The sequence below is a fragment of the Hordeum vulgare genome, chromosome 3H, assembly GCF_904849725.1.
Source record: "Hordeum vulgare subsp. vulgare chromosome 3H, MorexV3_pseudomolecules_assembly, whole genome shotgun sequence".
NCBI lineage: Eukaryota > Viridiplantae > Streptophyta > Magnoliopsida > Poales > Poaceae > Hordeum > Hordeum vulgare.
The window spans coordinates 586,496,667-586,520,067 of record NC_058520.1 but is presented as its reverse complement, the minus strand read 5'-3'; the positions used below and the strand labels follow the sequence as shown (position 1 = coordinate 586,520,067).

General features: G+C 41.5%; 1 protein-coding gene and 1 pseudogene across 2 annotated transcripts; one reads left to right on the top strand and one right to left on the bottom strand.

The window, feature by feature from the left end:
- Positions 1-5,709: 5,709 nt before the first annotated feature.
- Positions 5,710-10,911, bottom strand: LOC123440821. Of its 2 annotated transcripts, none has more exons than XM_045117366.1 (4): positions 10,542-10,911; positions 8,851-8,964; positions 6,246-6,276; positions 5,710-6,024 (listed from the first exon to the last, which is right to left on the bottom strand). In XM_045117366.1, the coding sequence occupies exons 1-4, from the start codon at positions 10,875-10,877 to the stop codon at positions 5,909-5,911; spliced, it is 597 nt and encodes a 198-aa protein (XP_044973301.1). In that variant the 5' UTR covers positions 10,878-10,911; the 3' UTR covers positions 5,710-5,908. The 2 variants fall into 2 exon arrangements, with proteins under 2 accessions (XP_044973301.1, XP_044973302.1); XM_045117367.1 differs by having other exon boundaries at positions 5,710-6,021.
- A 4,545-nt stretch (positions 10,912-15,456) lies between these two features.
- Positions 15,457-16,348, top strand: LOC123440820 (annotated as a pseudogene).
- Positions 16,349-23,401: the final 7,053 nt, after the last annotated feature.

The window sequence follows — 23,401 nt, the reverse complement described above, 5'->3', positions numbered from 1 at the left end:
AGATATATGTATATCGGTTGAAGATCTTACAACCGCCCCCATCCATGCACATTATTGACTATAGATTTGCACTAATAAATGATATCCGATCTCCAAAATATAAAATAAATGAGAACCAAACTATTATAGGGCGCAACTAATGTCTCCTTAGAGCATCTCTAACAGATCACGCAAAACCTCAACAGTCTGTAAAATTTTGGCCGTTTTATCAGATGTAGCATTTTTGCGGCCCTAACATGTCACTAGAATTAGCTCGACGCATAAACTTTTTATAAGCGGACCGCAAACTGACCAAGTCAGCGCTATATATACACCTTCGTCTCCCTTTTACCGGTCGCAACACTATCCGTCCACCGCAATCCCCTTGCGCCGCCGCCACCACAGACCAACTCTGGTGTCAAATCCTGCATCGAATCCGCCGCTTTTTCTCAGGTGCATCTCACACTAGTAGAAAACAGGGCTTTCGCCCAGCTCGATTTACACATTAGTCCCGATTCGAGCGGCAAGGGCGCCGGTCGGGCATCAGTCCCGGTTCAAATGGGACCTTTAGTCCCGTTTCGTGTCTCGAACCAGGACTAAAGGGTTTGGAGGCTTTAGTCCCGGTTCGTCTCTCGAACCGGGACACGAACCGGGACTAAAGCCTCCAAACCCTTTAATCCCGGTTCGTGGGGTTCTGAATTTTTGTTTTTTTTCATTTTTAATTATTTTTTCTGTTTGTAGTTTCTGTTTTAAATTGCTTATATCTATTAGGATATTTTATGTTTTTGAGTGATTCCTTTTTGCATTGGATTCAAATATTCGTCTAGTTTTTGTTTGTGCCATTAGTTTTCAAATTTGAAAGGTTTAAATCCGAATTTGTTCAAATTTGGTTCAAACCCAGATTGTGAATAACTTGAGTTTACAAATAGTTTTTAATTTAATTCTTTTTACTCCTAGTCATGTGTTAGATTGTTGTCACATTAAGATTTATTTGGTTATTTTCAGAATAATTTCAATTAGGATTTTAATTAAAACAATACCGTTTTGCTTATATAATTGTTTTAGTCCTTTAATTGTTTTTATTTTTATTTTTAGTTAGTTCTTTCTGTATATTTTAACTTGTTGTAGTATGGTGCATATTGAATGCACAAAAAGTCTGGAGTTGAAATAGTTTTCAAAAAAAATGCCTTTGTAACAGACGAGTTTTCGTCCGAAACCTTGATACTTAAAGGGAGATGATCCAGTTTGTACACGAAGTGTATCCTGTTTTTGCGGTAACATCCCAATATTATTTGTCACATTTCGATTTACATATTTAAATATATTGACTATGCCATATTAAATGAATAAATGGCAAAAAAACGAATAAAATAATACTATTACTTATTTTATTTTCATTGAAATTCAATAATAATATTACTTATTTTCTTTATTTTAATAATTATTTGGATTTCAAAAAATTAAATCATGTGACATCAAGAACTAAGAGTTAATAGGATTGATAACTTACTATTGTTAGGGAAACAACAAGTGCACACTTGGAAACCAGGGGCAATAGAACCCGAAAGTTAAGCGTGCTCGGGCTGAAGCAGTGACAGGATGAGTGACCGGCTGGGAAGTTAGACGATTTGGAATGAGTGATCCACGCTAGAGCAGTGAGGATGAGTGATTAGAGATTAAATTGTCAAATAATTCAAAGATTTGAAAATTGGAATAAAACATTAAAAAAATCAAAAATTATTCAAAAATTAAATTTGAAAGAAATAAAAAAAAATATACCTTTTCGGGTCAAACAAAATAAACAGACCGAGCCTTTAGTCTCGGTTGGTAATTAGAACCGGGACTAATACCCCTCCCCCCCCTCGCCCCCAGCCCCGCCACGTGGAGGACTATTAGCCCCGGTTCGGGGCCGAACCGGGGCTAGCATTAGTCCCGCTTTGTTAGCCCCGGTTCGTGAACCGGGGCTATAGCCCCTTTTCCTACTAGTGTCAAGGATGTGGTGGCCATGGACGGTCGCCGCCACACAAGCTCGTCTAGGCCGGCAACTCCAACCAGCCCGCAGTCGAGCCATGGCAGCCCAAGCACGCACACGACTGCGCAGCCACTCCCACAGCGACGGGAGGCCCAATTGAGTCTACTTCAACAACTTCCATGACACCCTTCGCACATGCTGAGGTGCTGGGATGGGTATAACTTGTGTTTTAGTATATATGTCATAATTGCATATAATTTGTGTTAAATTTGTTATGTCTTTATTTAGTGACAATTAAAAAAAGTTGAGGTGGATTATGCAACATATTCCTTCAACTGGATTCTCCGGGAAATTATGGCATGAGGCTGAAAAGCAATAAAGTTACGTTTTGTTGTTGATGAATGTACGATGTGTTTGTTTGTAATCATATGTATGGAATGTGCATGTGTGTGTGATGATGATATATTGATATGAATGCATTATATGTATGGGTATTAAAATCAAGGACACTCGGGTTGCACTGCTAGTAGTGTGTGTTTCAGGTGGGTCAATAGCTCGTAGGGACGTATTTGAGGTGAATTGGAAAGGGTACGACGTAGTTGACAAAAATAGCTTTTGTGCGTCATTTTTGAATCCAACTATAGCTCCTATGCGACATGGGTTGTTTAACCATGAAATGCAAGACACTAGGGGTTAGCGATTTGAGTTATGACACATGGGATCCATCAGTTATCCACATCAACATGGGACCCACCACTTACTAACATGCGTGCAGGACCCACAGCCTATCCACATGAGCAACCCGTGCTCATCAGTGTGCCCCGAGCCAGCCACGAGCCCGAGCCAGCCCCATTGCTACCCCATTGCTTTTCCTTCCCTTTCCTTTCCCCTTCTTGTTCTTCCTCCTCTCCGACAATGAAGCGTGCCGCCGGCGAGGGATGTCTAGTTCGACTTCATCCTCCCGCCAATCATGGACCCGGCCGCAGTACGGCCCGGTGTTGTTGAAAAAATGCCCCGATTGCGCGCGCATGGAACCTCTGAAGCGTTTGACTTGTGTGAAGGAACAAAATGGTAACCATGGGCGTGAGTTCGTGAAATGTTAGAGAAGGCCACAGCCGGGGCAGGTCAGATATATGTCTTCTGTCAATCGCATGGTCTAATTTCACCCGATTTCTTTCTTTTCTTCGTCGAATTTGAGAAGTGGATCTAGGGTTCATTCTCCGCTGACCCTGGTTTTTCAGGTTCTGAAGAAATGTGGGCATTTTGAGAGGCTCGAGAGTACGTTGAGAGGTTGAAATTGGACGCGTCAACCAAAGAGCTCAATTTTCGGGGGCCACTTGTTGTTGAACACGCCCCCCATTTGGTAGACAAAGCAGATCCGATGGTGGACAATGCTGAACTGAAGTGTGAATTGCAGAAAATGAGCAAGGAACTAAAGCAGCTGATCGATTTGAAGCAGCAAGCAAATATGATGGCTAGAGCATTTTATTGTTGTGTCATTCCTATGCATTTCTTTTCCTTGTGTCAAGCTAGTTTCAGGGGTCCCTAGTTTCAATTAGTGTGTCTAGCTAGTAGTTTTAGTTATTCTAGGGGTTATTTGCTAGCTGAAGTTGTGTGAAGCATAACTTGCCTGAATTCTTCTAATGATATTTTCACTTAAAGTCAATAGATTATTTGTTCAGTTAAAATAGAGTGCAGTGTAGTGCAGTGCAGAGTTCAGGATAAAAAAATGTTATTGCGCTGTGGGCTGCCGAATAGATGTTGGGCCATGAGAAAATAACCAGCCCCAAAGAGAAACCAGCCCACCTGCATAGGGGCACCAACACTTTTTTATAGCACAAAGGCACCCATGTTTAGCGAAAAATGCTTCGGCTAAAATGTCTAAATATAACGTTGCTTCGGTAAATAAACCTCTAACAAACATATACGCCCCTTCTTTTATCATTTCAAAAATTACTTCTTTTAACATAAAAATGCGGCAAGATGCAAATAACTATCTCATGTTTTACTTAGGCCCGCTTGTGTTTGTTCATAGAAAATATACTTCTTTTGACATTTAAAAAATTACTTCTAGTACTTGTTCTTTATCATGGAAAAATGTAAATCAAAATATTTGTTACTCCTACAAAAATGTTGTTCTATGTGGTGTTACTTGCATGATTCATAAATACATAAAAATTCAAGGAGCAAAGATAAATAATAAGCATGAACATCTGTTTGCTCATACAAAATTTACTTCTTTAATGTTTTAAAACTACTTTTGTTACTTGTTTTTGTTCATGGAAAAATGTAAATCAAAATATTTGTTACTCCTACAAAAATATTGTTCCATGTGGGGTTACTTGCATCATTCATACATACATAAATATTCAAGGAGTAAAGATAAAGAATAAGCACGAAACATACATATATTAGCACGAACGTAACATAGAAATATAGTAGCACGAACACCTAGAGGTTAGCCAAAACTCATATAACCTCGGATATTTATTTTGTGTGCATGGTATGAAAGCAAATATGGCACTATCAGGTGAAGATATTTTATGTGTTTATTCAGATGCTTCTTCGGCATGGAAAGGTCTTGATAATGAACTTGATCTATTGAAGAAATAAACTATTTGATGTATTGCTAATGGATAAGATATGTCCATGTTCACAGAAGTACTGGATTTTGGAGAATTAATTTGCCAAAGACTCAAGTGGGTATCACAACTTATATATGATGTGCAAGGCCCAAATGGATGGGACACATAAACAATCAGATATTAGTTAGTCCTTCTGATTCAATGAGATTCTGAAATTCAAACGATACGATGGTCTGAATCAGATCATGAGGTACATAGCTCATTAGCTATAAAAATAAGCTTATTTTTGTCCATAGCGCATATAAGTTTCCACAAAGGTTTCTATGTGAGGAGTTAACTGGGGAAATGCCATTTTTTAGATTATGGTGTCCTCTTAGATCGAGTAAGCTTATTATTTTATTTCCACTTTCCAGTTTCTAAATAAACATTTGAGATGTGGTTTATTTACATCAGTAATATAATAATAATTATATTCACAGAAAACAGCATGAGAAAATGATAACATAAATATGTAGTTCTTCTAATTTGTCCTTCACATTGAAACATAGCATAAGCTGAACAACAACATGTGAAGTGTATTTTCTTCACATATATATCTAAGTTAAATCTAGTTACATAAGCTGGAATTCAACTAGTATTTGAATTTATGCAATTATATTTAAAGGGCACATAACCATATAACAGTACATGGTTATACGAAACTGTTCTATTAGCTCAACTCCAACATCAGACACTCATTAACACTAGCTAATATCACCACGAACATGCATAAAAAGGGAGCATACTCACACCCGTTTGAACAGTAAACCAAATAAATGATTTCAGAAAATTCTGATTTTTTTTTTCTAGTTGTTCTGCTAGTGTGGCAAGCATGCTTGGTAAATTTCATGTAAAACGGAGTGAAAAAACAATTTTGGGGTTATATTTGGTGTTTAATTTTTTTTTGGTTTTTGCAAAGGCCAAATGCTTAAGCTTTTTGCCTAAAAATTTACAGGTAGCATTAGGGTGTGACTAAGGACGCATACAATTTCGTTTGAACTTTTCTTGACATTTCAAAAGTTATTTCCGTGCGTAGGAGGATTTGCACCCGGGAGCCAAATTGGGTTTCCGCAAATGATACAGCAACATACTACTGTGTGAAAAGTATCGGTCTATAATTATTAAAGTCAGGGAGATAATTTCCGGTGTGTAACTATCGATCTTACATAATAGCATATAAAAAATCATCATAACAGGCATGTTCCTCCATGAAGTTCATATTGTTGTCATGCCATGCAACAAGATACATGTTATAGTGTGTAGCTAGCTTCATAGACTAGACTACTAGTACTAGAAGAACTGCTATTATTCGTCTCCTGGGATATTTCGGAGGTTATATGAAACCTACTGGGAGGTTCTCTGGCACATAGTGGAATGGTTTTCCATGCGTTAAAGCCCTTGTCCTAGTATCAGCAGCCTTCCTTCCTCTTCCAGTTTTACTTGCACCTACTTTACAAAATATTGCGTGAGTTGAAGCTAGTAATATAACGCTCTAGAATAAGGAAACACTTTAAATAAACAAAATGATTGAAATTTAGTATTTCAATATAAAACAATGGAATGGGTAAACTGTGTATCTATATGAGGTAAATTTTTAGAGTTAAAATACAAAATAGCCGGAAATTTTGTGTGAACACAAGCAGTCTAAGTTGTATAGTTGGGGTTCTTACCAGTTTCTTGAAAATGGGGATTATTCTTCTTCTGCATAGAGTAAACAAATGAAAAGGTGTGAAGACAAATCTTCAAAACAAAAATGTTAAACAGTATATGTATAAATAGAGGAAATTGCATGGGCCACACCAAGGAAAGGAAGTTAATTCCCTTTCGTCGAGTGGGAAAGGTAGGCAACCCAATAAGCTTTACTTTAGGCTGATAAAAGAAATCAGAGAAGGGAAGGGACCAGAACGGATGTCATTTGATGTGTGTGTAGGCAACCCACACACAGACACGCACACACACATACACTCGTTGTCTTCAGCTTTTGCATACATCCATCTATATTTCAAAATGTTATTTACTATAAAACGTACAGTCGAAATATAGGGCACATCCCCCTGAAGCTAGGTTGGAAAAACTGAAGGATGTTCTGGGTGTCCAAAATTGTACTTTCGAGGAGAAATACATGTAGCTCCGCATGCTAGAAGGGCGGATGAAGGCGGAGAAGTTTCAGCCTATCGACGATAGGTTCAGCAATAGGCTCTCGGTTGGAATGAAAAATATATGGCCCTGACTGCAAAAGAGGTTCTCACCAAATGTGTTTTTCAAGCACTTCCCACTTACACGATGAGTCTGTTTAAGACATCGATGAGTTTCCACGAAGATTATATGAAACTTATTCGGCAATTCTTTTTTTTGGGGGGGGGGGGGAGGAGGAAGCACAGAAGGGAGGAATGGGTTTCCACGACACTTGTTGCTTCAACCATGCTCTCTTAGCGTGGCAGGCATGGAGACTAATCCTGTCGCCAGAGAGTTTGTGTGCTCTCCTCTACAAAGCAAGGTACTACCCTAATGTCAATGTCCTTGATACAGTGTTTTCTCCTGAAGCGTCACAAGCGTGGAGGGGAATCGGATTTGCTTTGGAGCTATCGAGGAAAGGAGTAATCTAGAGGGTTGGAAATGGAAATTGCATCCGTATTTGCAGGGATAATTGGATTTCTACACAATCGTCCCTAAAAATTATTGGTAGTAGGAAACGGTCAAGGACGGGTAGAGTGTGTTATCTGTTCTTGCTTGAGAGTAAGGAATGGAGTGAGGAGTTGGTGAGAGAGGTATTTTGGACAAATGATGCGGCGGTGATCTTGAAGATAAAGATCCTTGTTCACGAGATGGAGGATGCTATGGCTTGGCACTATGAATCGTCCGGGCATTTCTCTGTCCGTAGTGCTTACAAGTTGGCATATAATTTTAAGCACTGCGATGACAACCACACTCGAAGTAGCACTGCTCCTAAGGGGACAATAATATGTGGAAACTGGTGAGGAATATGATATCCCAAACAAGGTCCGCTCCTTTGGTTGGAGGCTGGCCTCTGATAACCTTGCTACAAAGCAGAACAAATGCAAAGGAATATTTGTGGGATGGCGGATGAAAACAGTTTTCATGTTGTGGTGGATTGCACCAAAGCCCGTGCCTTGCGAGATCAGATGCGTGTAGTGTGGGATCTTTCGGAGGAAAGGACTTTTATTTACAGTGGGCCTGACAGGCTTCTAATACACCTTTCAGAAATCAAACCAAGGCAGAGGGATTTGGTACCTGTACTTTTCTGGCGTGCTTGGTTCCTCTGAAATAACGTGATCCACGACCAAGGGAACCACTCCTTTATAGACTCGATTAGATTCCTACAAAACTATGTTGTGACTTTTTTGGGTGAGTGCCTCGCTACTGAGGATCAATGTTTTAAATAGCGGGCTACGACAAATAGCGGCGAGCCTCTAAATCAGCTATAGCGGGCTATAGCGGCATATTTGTACATGATACCATTTAGCGGCACCTTGCTGAAAAGGCTATAGCGAGGCTATAGTGGGGCTATAGCGGGCCATTTAAAACTATGAGGATAAGGGAAAGAAGTCGGTTCATGCTACTGCTCCCGTGAAGTGCCATATGTCAGTGTTGAACAAACCTGGACCTAGTCTGGCAGGAATGTCTAGATGGACTGAACCTCTATGGGATGGCTCAAAGTTAACATGGATGCTGCATTTGTAGCCATCTGGAGAAACTAGTGTTGGGTTCATTATAAGAGATTCTATGTGCGGACTTGTAAGATCTGACAGCGTAAAAATCCATGCTTGTGCAAGTGTCAAAGAGGTTGAAGCTTGAGCGTGTGTCACATGGCTGAAAGCTGCTCTTGACTTTGGAAATGAAAACATTTTGAACATTTTGTCACCTGCTACCCCTTTAGTAGCTTGTAGAGAAAATTATATAGTGATTAGCGAGCTTCTACAGGTTAGATTGGACATTGTTTTTCGAAAGATAGGAAGAGATGGCAACAAATGTGCTCATGAACTAGGCAAGCATTCTCCGATCGGTGGTAGGGCGGCAGTCTTTATGGGCCAACTACCATTGGATTTGGCACTGCTCGTGCTATCTCATTGTAATGATTGTGCTGACATGATAATACAATTGCAATCTTTCGACTCAAAAAAATAAAGAAATATAGGGCACATCAATTTATACCCTACATGACAAACTTCAATGCCAAATACTAAGATATCATGACTATAGATAATGTTACATTCGTACTGTAATTGTTTGAATAAAATATATATACATGGTTACCTTATTTCGTAGTTTTTCTCCTTCAAACACCCGGTTCATCTTGCTGCCATCCAGGAAGAAACGGACACCAGGTGCTGAGCGAAATGTTTTCTGATATCTCTGATGGATATATTTCTGCAAAAAAAAAACATAAAAAAGGTACGAGTCATGCATCAACCCTGTGCAACTAGAGTAGAAAGATCAAGCTGAAAATTTGTTATTTTACTTTTGTTCTTCTATGTGTGTGTGCGCTAGTATCTGAATGAAAAAAAAAGCTAAGAAACATGTTATTTCTAAGACATAACACCAACCGCGAAACACATAAGGATGGCATGTTACCAACAAAACACTCTAGAAAGATAAATGGTCTAATTAACCAAACTGAAGGTACTACAAAGCTACAAGAAAAGAAGGTACTACATAGCCCCCCGCAAAAACAAAGGTACTACATAGCTACAAATCCGAAGTATAGTAGCATGTAAATCATTTTTAATGTAATAGTAAGTATTTACATTACATAGATATCTACAGATTATTCAATGTTAATTTAACAAATATCAACACAAAGTATTCGCTGGACATATAGAATTAACATAACAGCATCTACAACCACGAGAGAGGGGTCAGGAGACTCAGGATACAATGGAACATAAAGTGGAAAAATATGCATACAATGGAAATACAACTTTTTTGCTATTATCTTTTTCAATGCAGTTAAAAAGGGTTGATTGGTTTGATAAAATAGAAGAAGCCACTGGTCAAGATGAAACTCGAATTTACCGTTCAGGTAACACCGTTATTAGGTATGAATTAGAAATTACAGTATGTACTTAAATTTTATTGGTCGAGATCAGTTTGTGGCTGAACTTGGTTATATAGGGTTCCGTCACATGAGATTTTGAACACATTAGGATTTATTTTTTCTCTGTAGGATAAGTCAGATAAATACAATCAAGGTCAGTTGTAAAACTTATTCTTTGTGGATATATAAGCAGGAGGACCCGATGGATGCGCATGTGAACTATATCACTGCAAGGAGAAATTATAACCTCGCTGAACAAAAGCACCTTCTAATTACTATTGCATATACGTACTGACGTACTGTATGAGACCATACACACAATTTCTTTAGCAAGGAAATTGAATTTTTTATTGGAGAAATACCTCGTCCAGCAGTTGGTTTTATCTTCTTGATTCAACCACAGAATGGATCAATACATGATTACCCTTCATTTATGGCAGCGGAAGCGATGGATCAATACATTTATGATTACCCTGGCCTGCGTGGCTAGCATCCATGGAAAAGAATCTCACCTGCCTACTCTATGTGAATTCTAATACCACACTAGCTCGTACAGTACAGTCCCTATATCTCTGTACTTCTAAGGCCCTCTTTGATTTCAATAAGTCAGGTGACTTAAAACCAGTGACTTATAAGTCACGCCTGTTTGGTTGTCATCTGACTTATAAGTCACCTTTCCATGCAAAAGTGGGTGACTTATAAGTTTTAAGTTGGGGTGAAGCAACTTATGACTTATAAGTTGGGTGACTTGTAAGTTGGATCTTTTGGTAAAATAGGTCATTTTTGCACTTTTTAACTTATAAGTTGGTGACTTATTTGGAACCAAACAGGGCCTAAGATCAATCAAATTAAATGGACAGATAAATTAGTTCGCTATTCTTACCCAGATTTGGATCGGAGAACAACTTACCCAGTCTGTGGTGCCGTTTTCTCTTTTATTGACGAGGACCTTCCACTCGCCATTCTTGTATGATTTGAATTCCTTCAACCAGGTGGGAACATCAACCTCCTTCCAATTCATTTTTGTGGGCTTTTTCTTGAGGTTATTGGACGAGTACTTGCACGTTGCTTCTTCCTCCTCTCTCATGCCCTCATGAACTACCTCGTCCTTTGTGTTTGAGGACGATTTGGTTGGTGAGTCGTAGGCCTCCCCCATTTCGAAATGAATCACCGCTGGAGGGGATTTCCTCGTGGGGATATTCAGCCCGCTGGTTCGCTCAGATTGGGTGCTTGACGAGTTGACCATTCTTTCTCTTATATTTTTTGTACTCCTATACTAGTTTGGGCTGTGGCTATATGATTCTCCTTTGCTGTATACGAGCATATATAGCCAAAGGTTGAGGGAATAATAAGTAGCAACAAATTATGGCAATTAATTAGGATAGGCCAGCCTGGCAGAAGTAATTAATATATAAACATGATCTTATCAACCAGGCAATATGAACCGTGTTTCCATGCCCAAAATAGGACAATATCAACCGCGTTCCTTAACAAAAAGAGAGTCCTTTCTCTTCATGCACCTGCTTGACTCGATGTATATACAATTAATACCATACAGCAAGGAAATAGCTGGGAGAGATATGTATATCGGCTCAAGATCTTACATTGCCTATAGATTTTACAGTAATTAATGGTATCCAAAAATAATATAGAGTGCCATTACTGGTTGTTTGGTTGAGAGCCCCTGTGAAATTATAAATGGGCCCTTGGCCCATATAAACAATAATTTTCTCGTTAATCTCTAAGACTCATGTACGTGCATAAAAAGGTGGTGGGATGTTTAATACCACCTCACAAGTTGAAGAGAGTTGGGACCCCTTTATAAGGCTTGCTCTTCTACATGCTATTCGAGCATTGAAAAAAGGAATATTATACCCACGCTCCTCCTTCGCCACGCGTGTGTCGTGTTTTGTGAATGAGACGAGTCGAGCTCAGACCTATGACATGTTTGCCTTTTATTTTTATCGTTCAGGAATGATTAATTAATATCGGATTAATTATGAGTCGTTAATGGATACGTCACTGTTTGAGACTTTGGACCGTGGGTTGTTTATTGAATCTATCGTGGGCCCACTACTCCCTACCCAACGATCTATATATTACACGTGTTAGCTAGTACAGCCAACACACTGAGTTCCTCCTCGTGCAACCCTAGCCATCATCTACTGCTTCACTCACTGTAGCTACTTCCGGCGATCCCATCCCTCGGCAGTGTGTATGTCGATTGGTAAAGAAGGCCTTCTAAACCACATCATTTGTCATCCTACTCCGAGAGAAGGATGATAAGCCTTTTGAGGAGTGTCTTGACGTGACTCCTCCCGTTCGTCTTCTTCTTTGCCCTCTTCTTTGACTACTTCCCTAACATCGACGCCGCGGCGGCCGACAGCGCTATCAAAAAGTAGGCAAGGAGGAAACCACATCAACTGCCTCTGCCTCTGCCCTTCCATGGCCTGCGGGAGGGTAAGGTCCGTTCATCCCCTATTTACTTGTTCATGTGGTACCGTATTTACTGTGTTCATAGATATTTCGATTTTTTGTTCGGTATATGCTCACATGTTTAGATTTTGGTATGAGATTCAAAGTGGTAATCTCATGTATACCTTTCTATATAGACACTTACTGATTCAAGGCTTTGTTCCAACATTGAAATAGGCCCCGTTTACGGGTACACATTTTAAGCATTGGCAGTCTAAGACTACCTTCTCGCTCTAGCGATGAGCATCGTTGGTGGCATTCATGTGGGAACGATTGCTCCGGATCAGGAGAAGGCATTTAGGGAGCCCACCGTTGTCTTTGCGGGAGCCATTCTAAGTGTGATAATAGATAAGTTGGTTAACGTATATCTCCATATGCGGGTTGCCAAGAACTTCTGGGATGCCCTCAAAGTTAAGTTCGACACAACCAATGCTGGAAGCGAGCTTTGTGTCATGGATCAGTTCCATGTTCACAAGATGCCTAATAACAGTCTTGTATTGGACCCATCTCATGAGATACATCGCATAGCAAAGGAGGTGGAGCTTCTGAAGTGTGAGTTACTGACAAGTTTATCGTGGGATGCACTATTGCAAAACTCCCTCCTTGGAGGAACTTTGCTGCTTCCACCACAAAAGTTACATTATTATGTGACGTTTCACTTGTATAATGTAAAGTCGGTTTTCAACATCAAATATGGTGTGGTGAAATTTTCCACATTACCTCCACCATTGCTGAAGCACCGTCATAGAAAATAAATTACTGACGGTGCCGTTTTTTCTGTCGGGCAAGATCATGTCTTCAGTGAAAACCTAAATTTGTCACTAACAGTCATTTTCGGCGACATGTCAAACTGTCACCTCTCATGCATCACTTTGTCACATGAATGAAGTCTAACCCAAGCCTTGTTTGGTCCCCCCCACCCCCGCGCCCATTGCACCCCCTAAAATGTGGTCCAAGCTCCGCCCCTACGGCCCGCCAAGCCGAATAATTTGTGTTGACAAAGCGCTTGGGCATTGCTTCAATTATATCTCATCTTTTTTGCATGCCAACCCCCCCCCCCCCTCACTTTTTAAGAAATTTTTTTGCGCCAACAGCTGGCAAGAGGCAGGCGACGAGTATCTATTCTGTCTGGTGGGCCTCTTTCTAAAAATTATATATACTTACAACTCACTATCATATACTTATATACTTGTAACATGTAAACATGTTGGGTCAACATGTAATCATCCATCGAGAAGACATATCTCTACATGTAGTAGCACATTGAAAAATACTACTCATTGTCATTTTAATACACTGCGAATATAAAATAAATATTATATAACTATCCCCACAAACATGTTTATCTTGGAATCCAAACATGTCACATCAACATGATTTATGCATGATAAAAGGTTGACCTTCACATGCAACCATGCATGGAAAATTCCCAACCATCTTTATTCTATGAAGTTATATATATTCAATTAATATTACAACTATCCAAGAAACCATATTTATTTGCAATTTTAGTTCTCGTATTTCAATCTAAATATCCATGTTCTATACAAGTACAACCAAATATCATGGAAAATAATGCAACCAATTCTGATAGCAATGTGTTGTATCTTGTAGTTGAAAGTTTTGAATAACCAAGTAATCAACGCATTTATGACTTGGTAATTATATTAAACGTTGCACACCGTCAATAAACTTGATGGCCAACTTCCATATGTGTACTTCACATACACATAGCATATTTTTTACTGAAACTACATGGGAGCCTCTCAAAGCAGTTTTAATAAGGGAAACAATATGGTATGGCCAATCTATACATTGGTCAAATTGTTCTTGCGCATCTCTTCATCCGTTTCATGCTCATCTGCCCACCCACCCTCCATCAGCTCCCTACCGTTGTTCCCTTCTTCCATCTTCCACTACACCACATAGACGATGTGATGCTCCTCCATTTCTCCACCACGAGAGCTTCTCCTCGCCCACATCACCTCAGTTGCCCATCTGCCTCCCGTCTTAGCAACCCATACCCCCCCCCCCCCCCCACTTTATCTTTGTTGCTTCCCTCGCGCAAGATCGATCTTGTGGAGCTAATTGCCATGACTTCGAGCTGGTTCTCAAAAGATAAGAATTTGTTGTAAGACCTCTTGGAAGCACTGAACTATGGGTATTATATCTAGAAAAATCTGTTGCTCACTAGGCTCCGGTGAGCCTGATTAGTATCCTACAAGCCTAAGGCAGCGGAATTTGTGCTGCATATGAAGGTTACTAATTTGAATATTTTTTATGTTCCATTTGTTTCGGCATGCTACTACATTATGTGTGTTTTTTGTAGCAAACACGTGGGCGACGGGGTGGAATGACCCCCGGTATCTACTGCAAATGTTGCATTCATGATGTCAGTGTTTTCGCGTTGTTACGTGTTATCTTGTATGTTGCATACTTGAAATTTTTTCCTTGAAAAGTTGTTATGATTAGAGTGATTTGTTGCATACACAACTATATGTGTGTGTTTCAAATGTTGCAACATAGTTTTTGCATGTTGCCGAGAATAATGGTGCACACAGGATTTCTATGCTACAAGGATCGTACTCTGGATTTCTTCTTTTAAGTTCCTTTATATCCCATTTTCTCTCGTGTGTGAAGTAGCCATTAGGTCCTTCTGCATATCATCACCTCTTGTAACATGTTTTTTTACATTGGTTCCATGATGCACCTGGAGGCAAAAGGGAACAGAAACGAGACTTTGTGGTATCAAATCTACAGTTGACAATGTGATCCAATTATTCATAAACAACTTAAGAGGGGTTATTGGGAAAAGAAACCCCATGAGTTAAGGCAACATATCAATTGTTTTCTTGTATGCAAAAACCCTTGGGTAGCGACATAAGTTATTATTACTATACTAAACCGGCTAGCATTTGGATTTTCTCCTTTTTTTGAGTTTTTCTTAGGTTTACGTGGCTGGCCTATCCAACAATTACGTGCCTGTCTTTATTGCAGTTCTCATCCTTGCCGTAACAGATTTTCTCTCTTCCACTCGCCCAACGCTTTGCTTCTTGATGTCTCCTGCTCGCCCAAGTCTCTTTCTTGACCCGTCTTTTTTCTTTCTCGACAACCTCATAGCCAAGCGCCACCATCTCCGATTCCGGCGGACGCTGGCCGTCTCCCGTGCCGTCACCTGCCGGCAGGACTCTACCCTGGTCTTTTCCTTTTCAAATCCCTCAATCCTCTCCCCGTTCTAGACTTGACATGCCTTCTGCGGAAACCCTATTATCTGTGCCGTCGGGCACTCGCGCCTCCGGCTTGGTCTCTTTGCCTGCTTCTCCTCTCTTCGATTCATCGGTCCACATGTTATGTGCCTTCGGGCGCGCGTCTGCCGTCTAACCCTCACATCTCTTCTGTGGCTGCCTTCCACACCTGCAGCGACCAGAGCAAGGGACTTTTAGCAGCTTCTCCTCTACTTTTCGTCTCTATTTTTTGTTCGTTTCGTTTCTGGATTCTGTCCTTACAATTTGATTTCGTTGTGATGGACTCGATGAAATATATATCTTTTGGCACTTTGATTTACCCATTTTTATGTCTGCAACCAAGATGGTGGATGCATGGTGGCGACTGGCGACTGGCGACTGCTTGCTACGGTCATCCCAACAATCGTAGTTGGCCAGATCATCCTCCTCAAGTGGTGGCGTGACAAGATCTCCGGCAAGGTTGTCATACGCGAGCGCAAGATCCCCATCCCGAGCACCCACATCTCTAGATGCGTCGGAGGTAGCTTGATACCTGTCGACATCGCTTGCACACCATCTGCATCAACCAGTATCATGTGCCCAGCAGGAATTGTGATACTTTGTGAGATGCTTCCGTGGATTCATGTCATGATTTGGAAAGTACTATTTTAATTTACAATGCTCTCAGATATTATGATATTGGATGAGATGCTTCCTGGTATTAGTTTACTCTTTGATTTTTTTTTTCCGTTGGTTCTTAATGTCAATCAAATCTTGGGCAGAGAAAAAGGTATACACATATATTTTGTGCAGGCTATTTGGGTGCATGTTCAATGGAGACACGCGCGTCACTGTCGGCAAGAAATTCACAGCCTTTGGTTCTGTTTCAAGGTGATTTTCTTTTTTTGTTGGTAAATTCTGTTTTCAGATAGGCGTATTCTTTCTTGGAAAAACATTGGAATCTGCATGTAACTTTGTTACTTTTTCTTGCTATGGTGTTTATGTGCTCCCTTCAATGGTAAAAACTGGGGAAAACATTGAATGAACATACGAATAATAACTTTTTAGAGATGACGTAGTTTTATCTTTGATTATGCGTAACTTTGATTTTGTATCACCAATTTATGGCTGCAATTTTGACGTCATGTTATGTGATGTGATCATTACTTAAGCTATTCAAATATTGCAAAAGTAGTTAGTTCAGCAAAATCAACAATGGATGCAGCTATCTGAGTTTCTTGGTGAATCTTTATATTTCTATAGTTATTGTTTTTTTTCATATTGTTTCCTCTCCTATCAGAGTACCTCTCAGTTTCTAGATTTCTAGACACATATTACAAACTCAAATTACTATTCCTTCCAGGCAACCTGTACATACATCCATAAAGCCATAGCCATGTAGTAATCTGCAGGTACCTATGAATTTGATTCTGATATAATTTCTTTGTTCTTCGGAAATTTAGATCAACATTTGATGTACGGGATAAAAACAATTGTTGTTATCAGCAAGAGTGTTAGGATGATTTTTCCATCAGCAAGTTTCGACTGCGCCAATCCGGATACTGAGGAACTTTTGCCTTATTTGACTACTTTGCATAATTTGCAAATAACAGGGGAAATTGGTGATGTAGAGAGATGACATTGACCCTATTCTGTATTTCTAAAATTAATATTGTAACTCATCATCCGCTGGGTGTGATTTATTTTGGGTAGATATCCCCTAGCTGGCCATCTATTACTTTTGAAACTAGCGTTAGTGCAGCCAATAAATTATTTTACACTTCAATATGTTGTGATTTCTGCACTTTGATGTTTTGTTATTTGCAATATCATCTTCCTCACAAAATATTTGAACGATCATTACCACGGGCGCGGCGTGCGCCGCGTTTTCTGGCACTAGTTTGGTATCTATGTGTGTCCTCATGTGGACAAAATCGTCCATCACTACAGCTCCCCCAAAAATGAAAGTGATCTTGTTCGGGGCGGGATAAATAATTATACTTGTGGCTCTCACTTAGTCCTATGTGGCAAGTAAACAAAAGTTCAAGGTACTCAATAATATCCAAGGAGGTAAACAAAAAATTTAAGGCAGTCAACAAGCTCGAGGGTGGTGTCACGCCCAAGATGCGACCTTATTCTCAATTTGGCACGAGGGCCTCGTCAGGGATAGAAGCGCATCTCGTCGTGTCGCAAGAATGGATATCGTTACAAGTACATGTACTTAAAAAAGAAATATATAATAGAATTGGCTTACACTCGCCACAAGCTACATCAGAGTCACATCAGTACATTACATAATCATCAAGAGTAAGAGCAGGGTCCAACTACGGACGAAAACAAACGACAAAAGAAGAACGACGTCCATCCTTGCTATCCCAGGCTGCCGACCTGGAACCCATCCTAGAACGATGAAGAAGAAGAAGAAGAAGAAGCAACGCCAAATGAACAATCAACGCGCTCGCGTCAAGTAACCTTTACCTGTGCCTGCAACTGGTGTTGTAGTAATCTGTGAGCCACAGGGGACTCAGCAATCTCATTTCCAAAGGTATCAAGACTAGCAAAGCTAAATGGGTGAGGCATGGTTAAGTGGTGAGGTTGCAGCAGCGGCTAAGCATATATTTGGTGGCTAAACTTACGAGTACAAGAAATAAGAGGGGGAAGATCTACGCATAGCGGACGTGACTACTGATGATCAAATGAATGATCCTGAACACCTACCTACGTCAGACATAACCCCAACGTGTCCTCGATCGGAGTAAGAACTCACGAAGGAGACAGTCACGATTATGCACACAGTTGGCATATTTTAATTAAGTTAACTTCAAGTTATCTAGATCTAGTGTTAAACAAAGTTTCCACGTTGCCACGTAACCGCGGGCACGGCTTTCCGAAAGATTTAACCCTGTAGGGGTGCTCCAACTAGTCCATCACAAATTACCACAAGCCGCATAGAAATCCTCGATCACGAAGCTCGCAATCTCGTCAGACTCCTTAGTGGAAAACCTCAACTCTGAGATTACCCAAAGCATGGGGCCGCGGCTCCGGCAGGGAAGCGAGCACGGCGGGGCGCAGCGCGGCGAGGGTCGCAGCGCAGGGGACCTGCAGGCGGGGCGCAGCGACAGGAGCTACCACGGAGGGCGGCGCGGCAAACACGGCGGGCAGCGCGGCGACCACGGCAGGCGGCGCGGCGACCAGGGGTTCAGGCAGGGGAGCTGCGAGGCGGCGCGGGCACGCGGGGGAAGAGGGAGAGGGGAGACGCGCAGTCGGCGAGGGCCTGGAGGGGCTTTGCAGCGCGGGGAAGGAGGAGGCCGGCGAGCGGAGGGAGGAACGAGCGGGGTCGCCATGGCAGGGAGATGCGGGGAAGAAGGGGATCGGGAGGAGGCTGCTGGATCGAGAGGGGAGGAGGAGGAGGCACGCGCAGGGAGAGGAGAGGGAGGTGGGCTCGCCAGAGAGAAAAGGAGATGGGCCAGGAAGCCCACTCCGCTTTCTCCTCTCTCTTTCGAAATTAAAAGAAAACATTTTGCAAAAAAAATAGAATAAATGGATTTTTTTTGAATAAATCCAGAAGACAAAATAAAAGGAGTAAAACAAAAAAAATAGAAACACATTTGGGCTTCTAAAATGGTGCCAAAGTTTAAGAAAATAAGTGGGACATTTTTAGAAGAAGGAAAAAAATAAATAAATTACTTTTAAATGAAATGGGGCTCTATTTTGAATAAAGCAAAAAGGGAAAAAATCAAATAAATGAGTGTTGCGCCCCACAATTAATAGAAAGAAATTTTGAAGAGGAGGAACATCTGTTTTGAACCAGAGCATGAACTTATAAATCTGCCTCAACTAATGGAAAGAACGGAGTTGAAAACATGGTGCAACAGGGGTTACGAGCTTGAACTTGTTGCACCCAATCACGTTGCAAGGCCCTAGGGCACATACACACATGCGCTCACACTCAAACAACGAAGTGCAACTAGCCACACCAGACAAGCACAGATGACATGATGCCATGCATGATGCGATGATGCAAACTACATGACGATGCAACGAATAAAACTAATCACACGTCGGAAACGGAATAGACGGGGGAATCTTCTGGGGTGTCGGTCTCGGGCTGTCACAACTCTCCTACACTACAAGAGGATCTCGCCCCGAGATCCAGGAAAGAAAGGGGGAGAGGATGAGAAAGAACAACAGGTAAAACTTAGTTGCTTCTTTGACAAACGAGTGAAACCAACGGTCCTTGAAGGTTGCAAAGAGATGAGGAATGAAATGAGAAACAAGCAAGAATTCACGGAAAATTTCGGCAGCACTTCGGTAGGAAAATGGGACAAAAAATTCGATAAGAAGAGAGAATTAGACAATATGCACAACAAACAACTAAGTAGAGCAAGGGAACACCATGATCTTGATAGAACAACAAGATTGACCCAAAAGAGCAATATCACAAAGCCTCTGGAACAATAGAATAGGAACTAGCTCAAGCGGAAGAAGAGAAGGAAGAAAATAATGACAACTATCATCACAATAGAGTTGAAGAGCCTCCGGACAGAGAATTGACATAGTAGTTGGAAAACCAACAACAAAAAGAACAAGATAGTAGTGGGCTTATGAAGATCATCTCAACATATATGAGGTGACAACCAACCACTAAAAGAAACAAGGATAGATTGGGAAAACAAGATATGGACAATTTCTTACACCAAGAGGATACATTGAGAACTTGGATAAATGATAAGTACGATAATAGCAACAATCCATAGGAAAAGCTTTAGGTGAAATCCAAACCAACATAGCTCAATGAAGAAATCATGGGTTGAAATATCTCATGATCAAAGAATTGGTGGATTTAATTATCTTATTCTTGAAAGGAAAACTCTTCGAGGCTCCTACACTAACAAGAATGCTATAACACCACCTCAAAGGATAAAGGAAGAACAAATGCACTTGGGAATGCAAGAGAACGGATACTTGAGGTTCTCCAACAAGAATCTTGAAGAACACTTTGAGAATGAATTGATATGATGATGAACCGCCATGAAGGACCTCCGTATGAATGATGCAACGATATGAAGGTAGAAAAGAATAAGATTATGACCTTGCCAAAATTAAGATGAAGCCTCACAAAGAGATACTTAAAAGAACTTGGAACTCCGGAAAAGAAAGATAAGCACCTGAGAAAAGAATCGATATCATGAGCCACTCCGGAAGAAGAATTGAAATCTCTTGGAAGAAGGAACAACAAGAATAAGAATTATGTTATGCTTATCCTTCATCAAGTTTAAATGATGACAAGCAACGGATTTAGCGTAACACTTATTCCTCTAGAAATGAATCTTGAAGAGGCAGAGAGATAAGCACCACTTGAGGCATAATTGAAGGAAGCACCGGTAAGAATTCACAGTTGAATGGAAAACCAAGAATCAATGGAGAAACATGAGAACGAAGAGATCATGAGCCTCCTGAGAGAAAAACTAGAACAAGGCACCGGAATAACCGAGAGACGAACGAAGAGACAACAATGGAGAAGAATTGAGGATGAAAGCTGAAAGCTGAGAACGAAGAATCGTCTGAAATGATGGCCTTCGAATGATCGAGATTGAAAACAACTCAGAAATGCATCGGATCGCAAGAAAGGGATACTCATGATTGGCAACAAATGAGAGGATACACGAAGCTGAGATGAAAGTCTTCACAAGAATGGAACAAACTGAGAGAAACACTCCTTCAAATTTGCAAGCTGAGAATGATGACGAGAACAACACCACCAAAATTTAATGAGACACTCCGGGATAAAGAAGAATGAAAGGTTGAACCAATATGAGAATTAATTCAAATTGAACTTGAAGAAGGAATATGACTGATGAAATTCATACTTACGTCATAATTGAAACGATTTAGAGATCTCCGGAGAAGATTAAAAGAGCCAGGTAAGATCGTGGGAAAGAACCTGTGGGTTATGGGCCCACTCAAAGAAACCACCGTTGAAAGGATTTCTTAGAAAGAAAGATATTGCACCGGTATGAAGAGAACTAGATGAAGTTCAGAACCTCGAAATAATGAAAGATCCGAAAACAAGAAACTCAGAGATATCTTCAACACTCCGGATAGAATAGAGAGAAATGAATAACCCAGATAGGCTGACAAGAAACTCCAACATAGGAAGAATTTACAAGGATGAAAAGGATATGATGAACACGGATAACTGAATTAAATTCGCCGGAAGAAGATAACCAGGTTGAATAATTATGAACACGAAGTTCCTAAGAATCTTCACAATGAATCACCGGGTAAGAGAGAAAAGGACAGACAGCGGAAGCACAATGAAAAGAAACTCTTGGATGAAAAATTGGATCACTGAAGAAAAAGGGTGGGAGGGCGGGGAAAAACAAAGACAACTTGAGACAGATGAGATGAACTCCGGAAAGGATTGAGAGAATGATCTGCAAAAACTGGAGAAGATTGAATTCACTGAAGAGAAGCACACCGGTTGAATGGAATTGATACGATGACTCCGGTTGAAAGAAATTGATAAGACGGTCTGATTGAGCAAAGAATTTGCATTCACATAAAAATATGAGAACACAGATTAGGAAAGATCTGAAATCACCACTTGACATCGAAGCAACACGAATTACCTCGGTAGTTGAACACGGGTCTTCGGCGTCGATAGTCGAACACGTTCCGGGGTCGTCGAGGATGACGTGGTACTGCGACGAACTTATCGATTCCATGGAGGGGGGTTGGTGCACGCGGCGACGCAAGCGGCAGCAACACGGCTAGCGAAAGCGGACAAACCGCAAGCCACTAGCAACCTAGACTAGCATCTAACAGCAAAAGCTACAGCAGGTAACAGCGACAGCAATACGCAACAGCTACAGCAAGCCACAGCTAGCAGCACGCGGCAGGCAGGCAACCAAGCAGCAATCAGCATCAGGCAATGCAAGCAAGCAGCAGCATCATCTACACGCAGCAACGGCTAGCAACTAGCAGCCAAGCAAGAAACATCAACATCTAGCAGCAGCAAGCAACTAGGCAGCAACAAGAGCATCGGCGGCTAAGCAACAGCATCAGCAGGCACAACAGCTAAGCAGGCAAGCAGGCAGCAAAACGGCAACAGCACGCAGCAGTAGGCCAGCAGGCACATCGGTAGCAGCAAGGCATCAACATCATTAGGCGGTAGCAACATAGCGGCAAGCAAGCATCCGGTGAGTGGGGGAATGAGGTCGAGGGGAACCAGGAAGGCGCGCTCGGGCTCGTCTTCGTCAGGGGAGGCGGCGACGACACCTGCAGCAGGCGACGCAGCAAGGTCGGCGGCGGCTTGCTCGGCATGGGGCCGCGGCTCCGGCAGGGAAGCGAGCACAGTGGGGCGCGGCCCGGCGAGGGTCGCGGCGCAGGGGACCTGCAGGCGGGGCGCAGCGGCAGGAGCTACCATGGCGGGCGGCGCGGCGACCAGGGGTTCAGGCAGGGGAGCTGCGAGGCGGCGCGGGCACGCGGGGGTAGAGGGAGAGGGGAGACGCGCAGTCGACGAGGGCCTGGAGGGGCTTTGCAGCGCGGGGGCAGGAGGAGGCCGGCGAGCGGAGGGAGGAACGAGGGGGATCGCCATGGCAGGGAGCTGCGGGGAAGAAGGGGATCGGGAGGAGGCTGCTGGATCGAGAGGGGAGGAGGAGGAGGCACGTGCTGGGAGAGGAGAGGGAGGTGGGCTCGCCAGAGAGAAAAGGAGATGGGCCAGGAAGCCCACTCCGTTTTCTCCTCTCTCTCGAAATTAAAACAAAACATTTTGCAAAAAAAAATAGAATAAATGGATTTTTTTGAATAAATTCAGAAGACAAAATAAAAGGAGTAAAACAAAAAAAATAGAAACACATTTGGGCTACTAAAATGGTGCCAAAGTATAAGAAAGTAAGTGGGGCATTTTTAGAAGAAGGAAAAAATAAATAAATTACTTTTAAATGAAATGGGGCTCTGTTTTGAATGAAGCCAAAAGGGAAAAAATCAAATAAATGAGTGTTGCGCCCCACAATTAATAGAAAGAAATTTTGAAGAGGAGGAACATCTGTTTTGAACCAGAGCATGA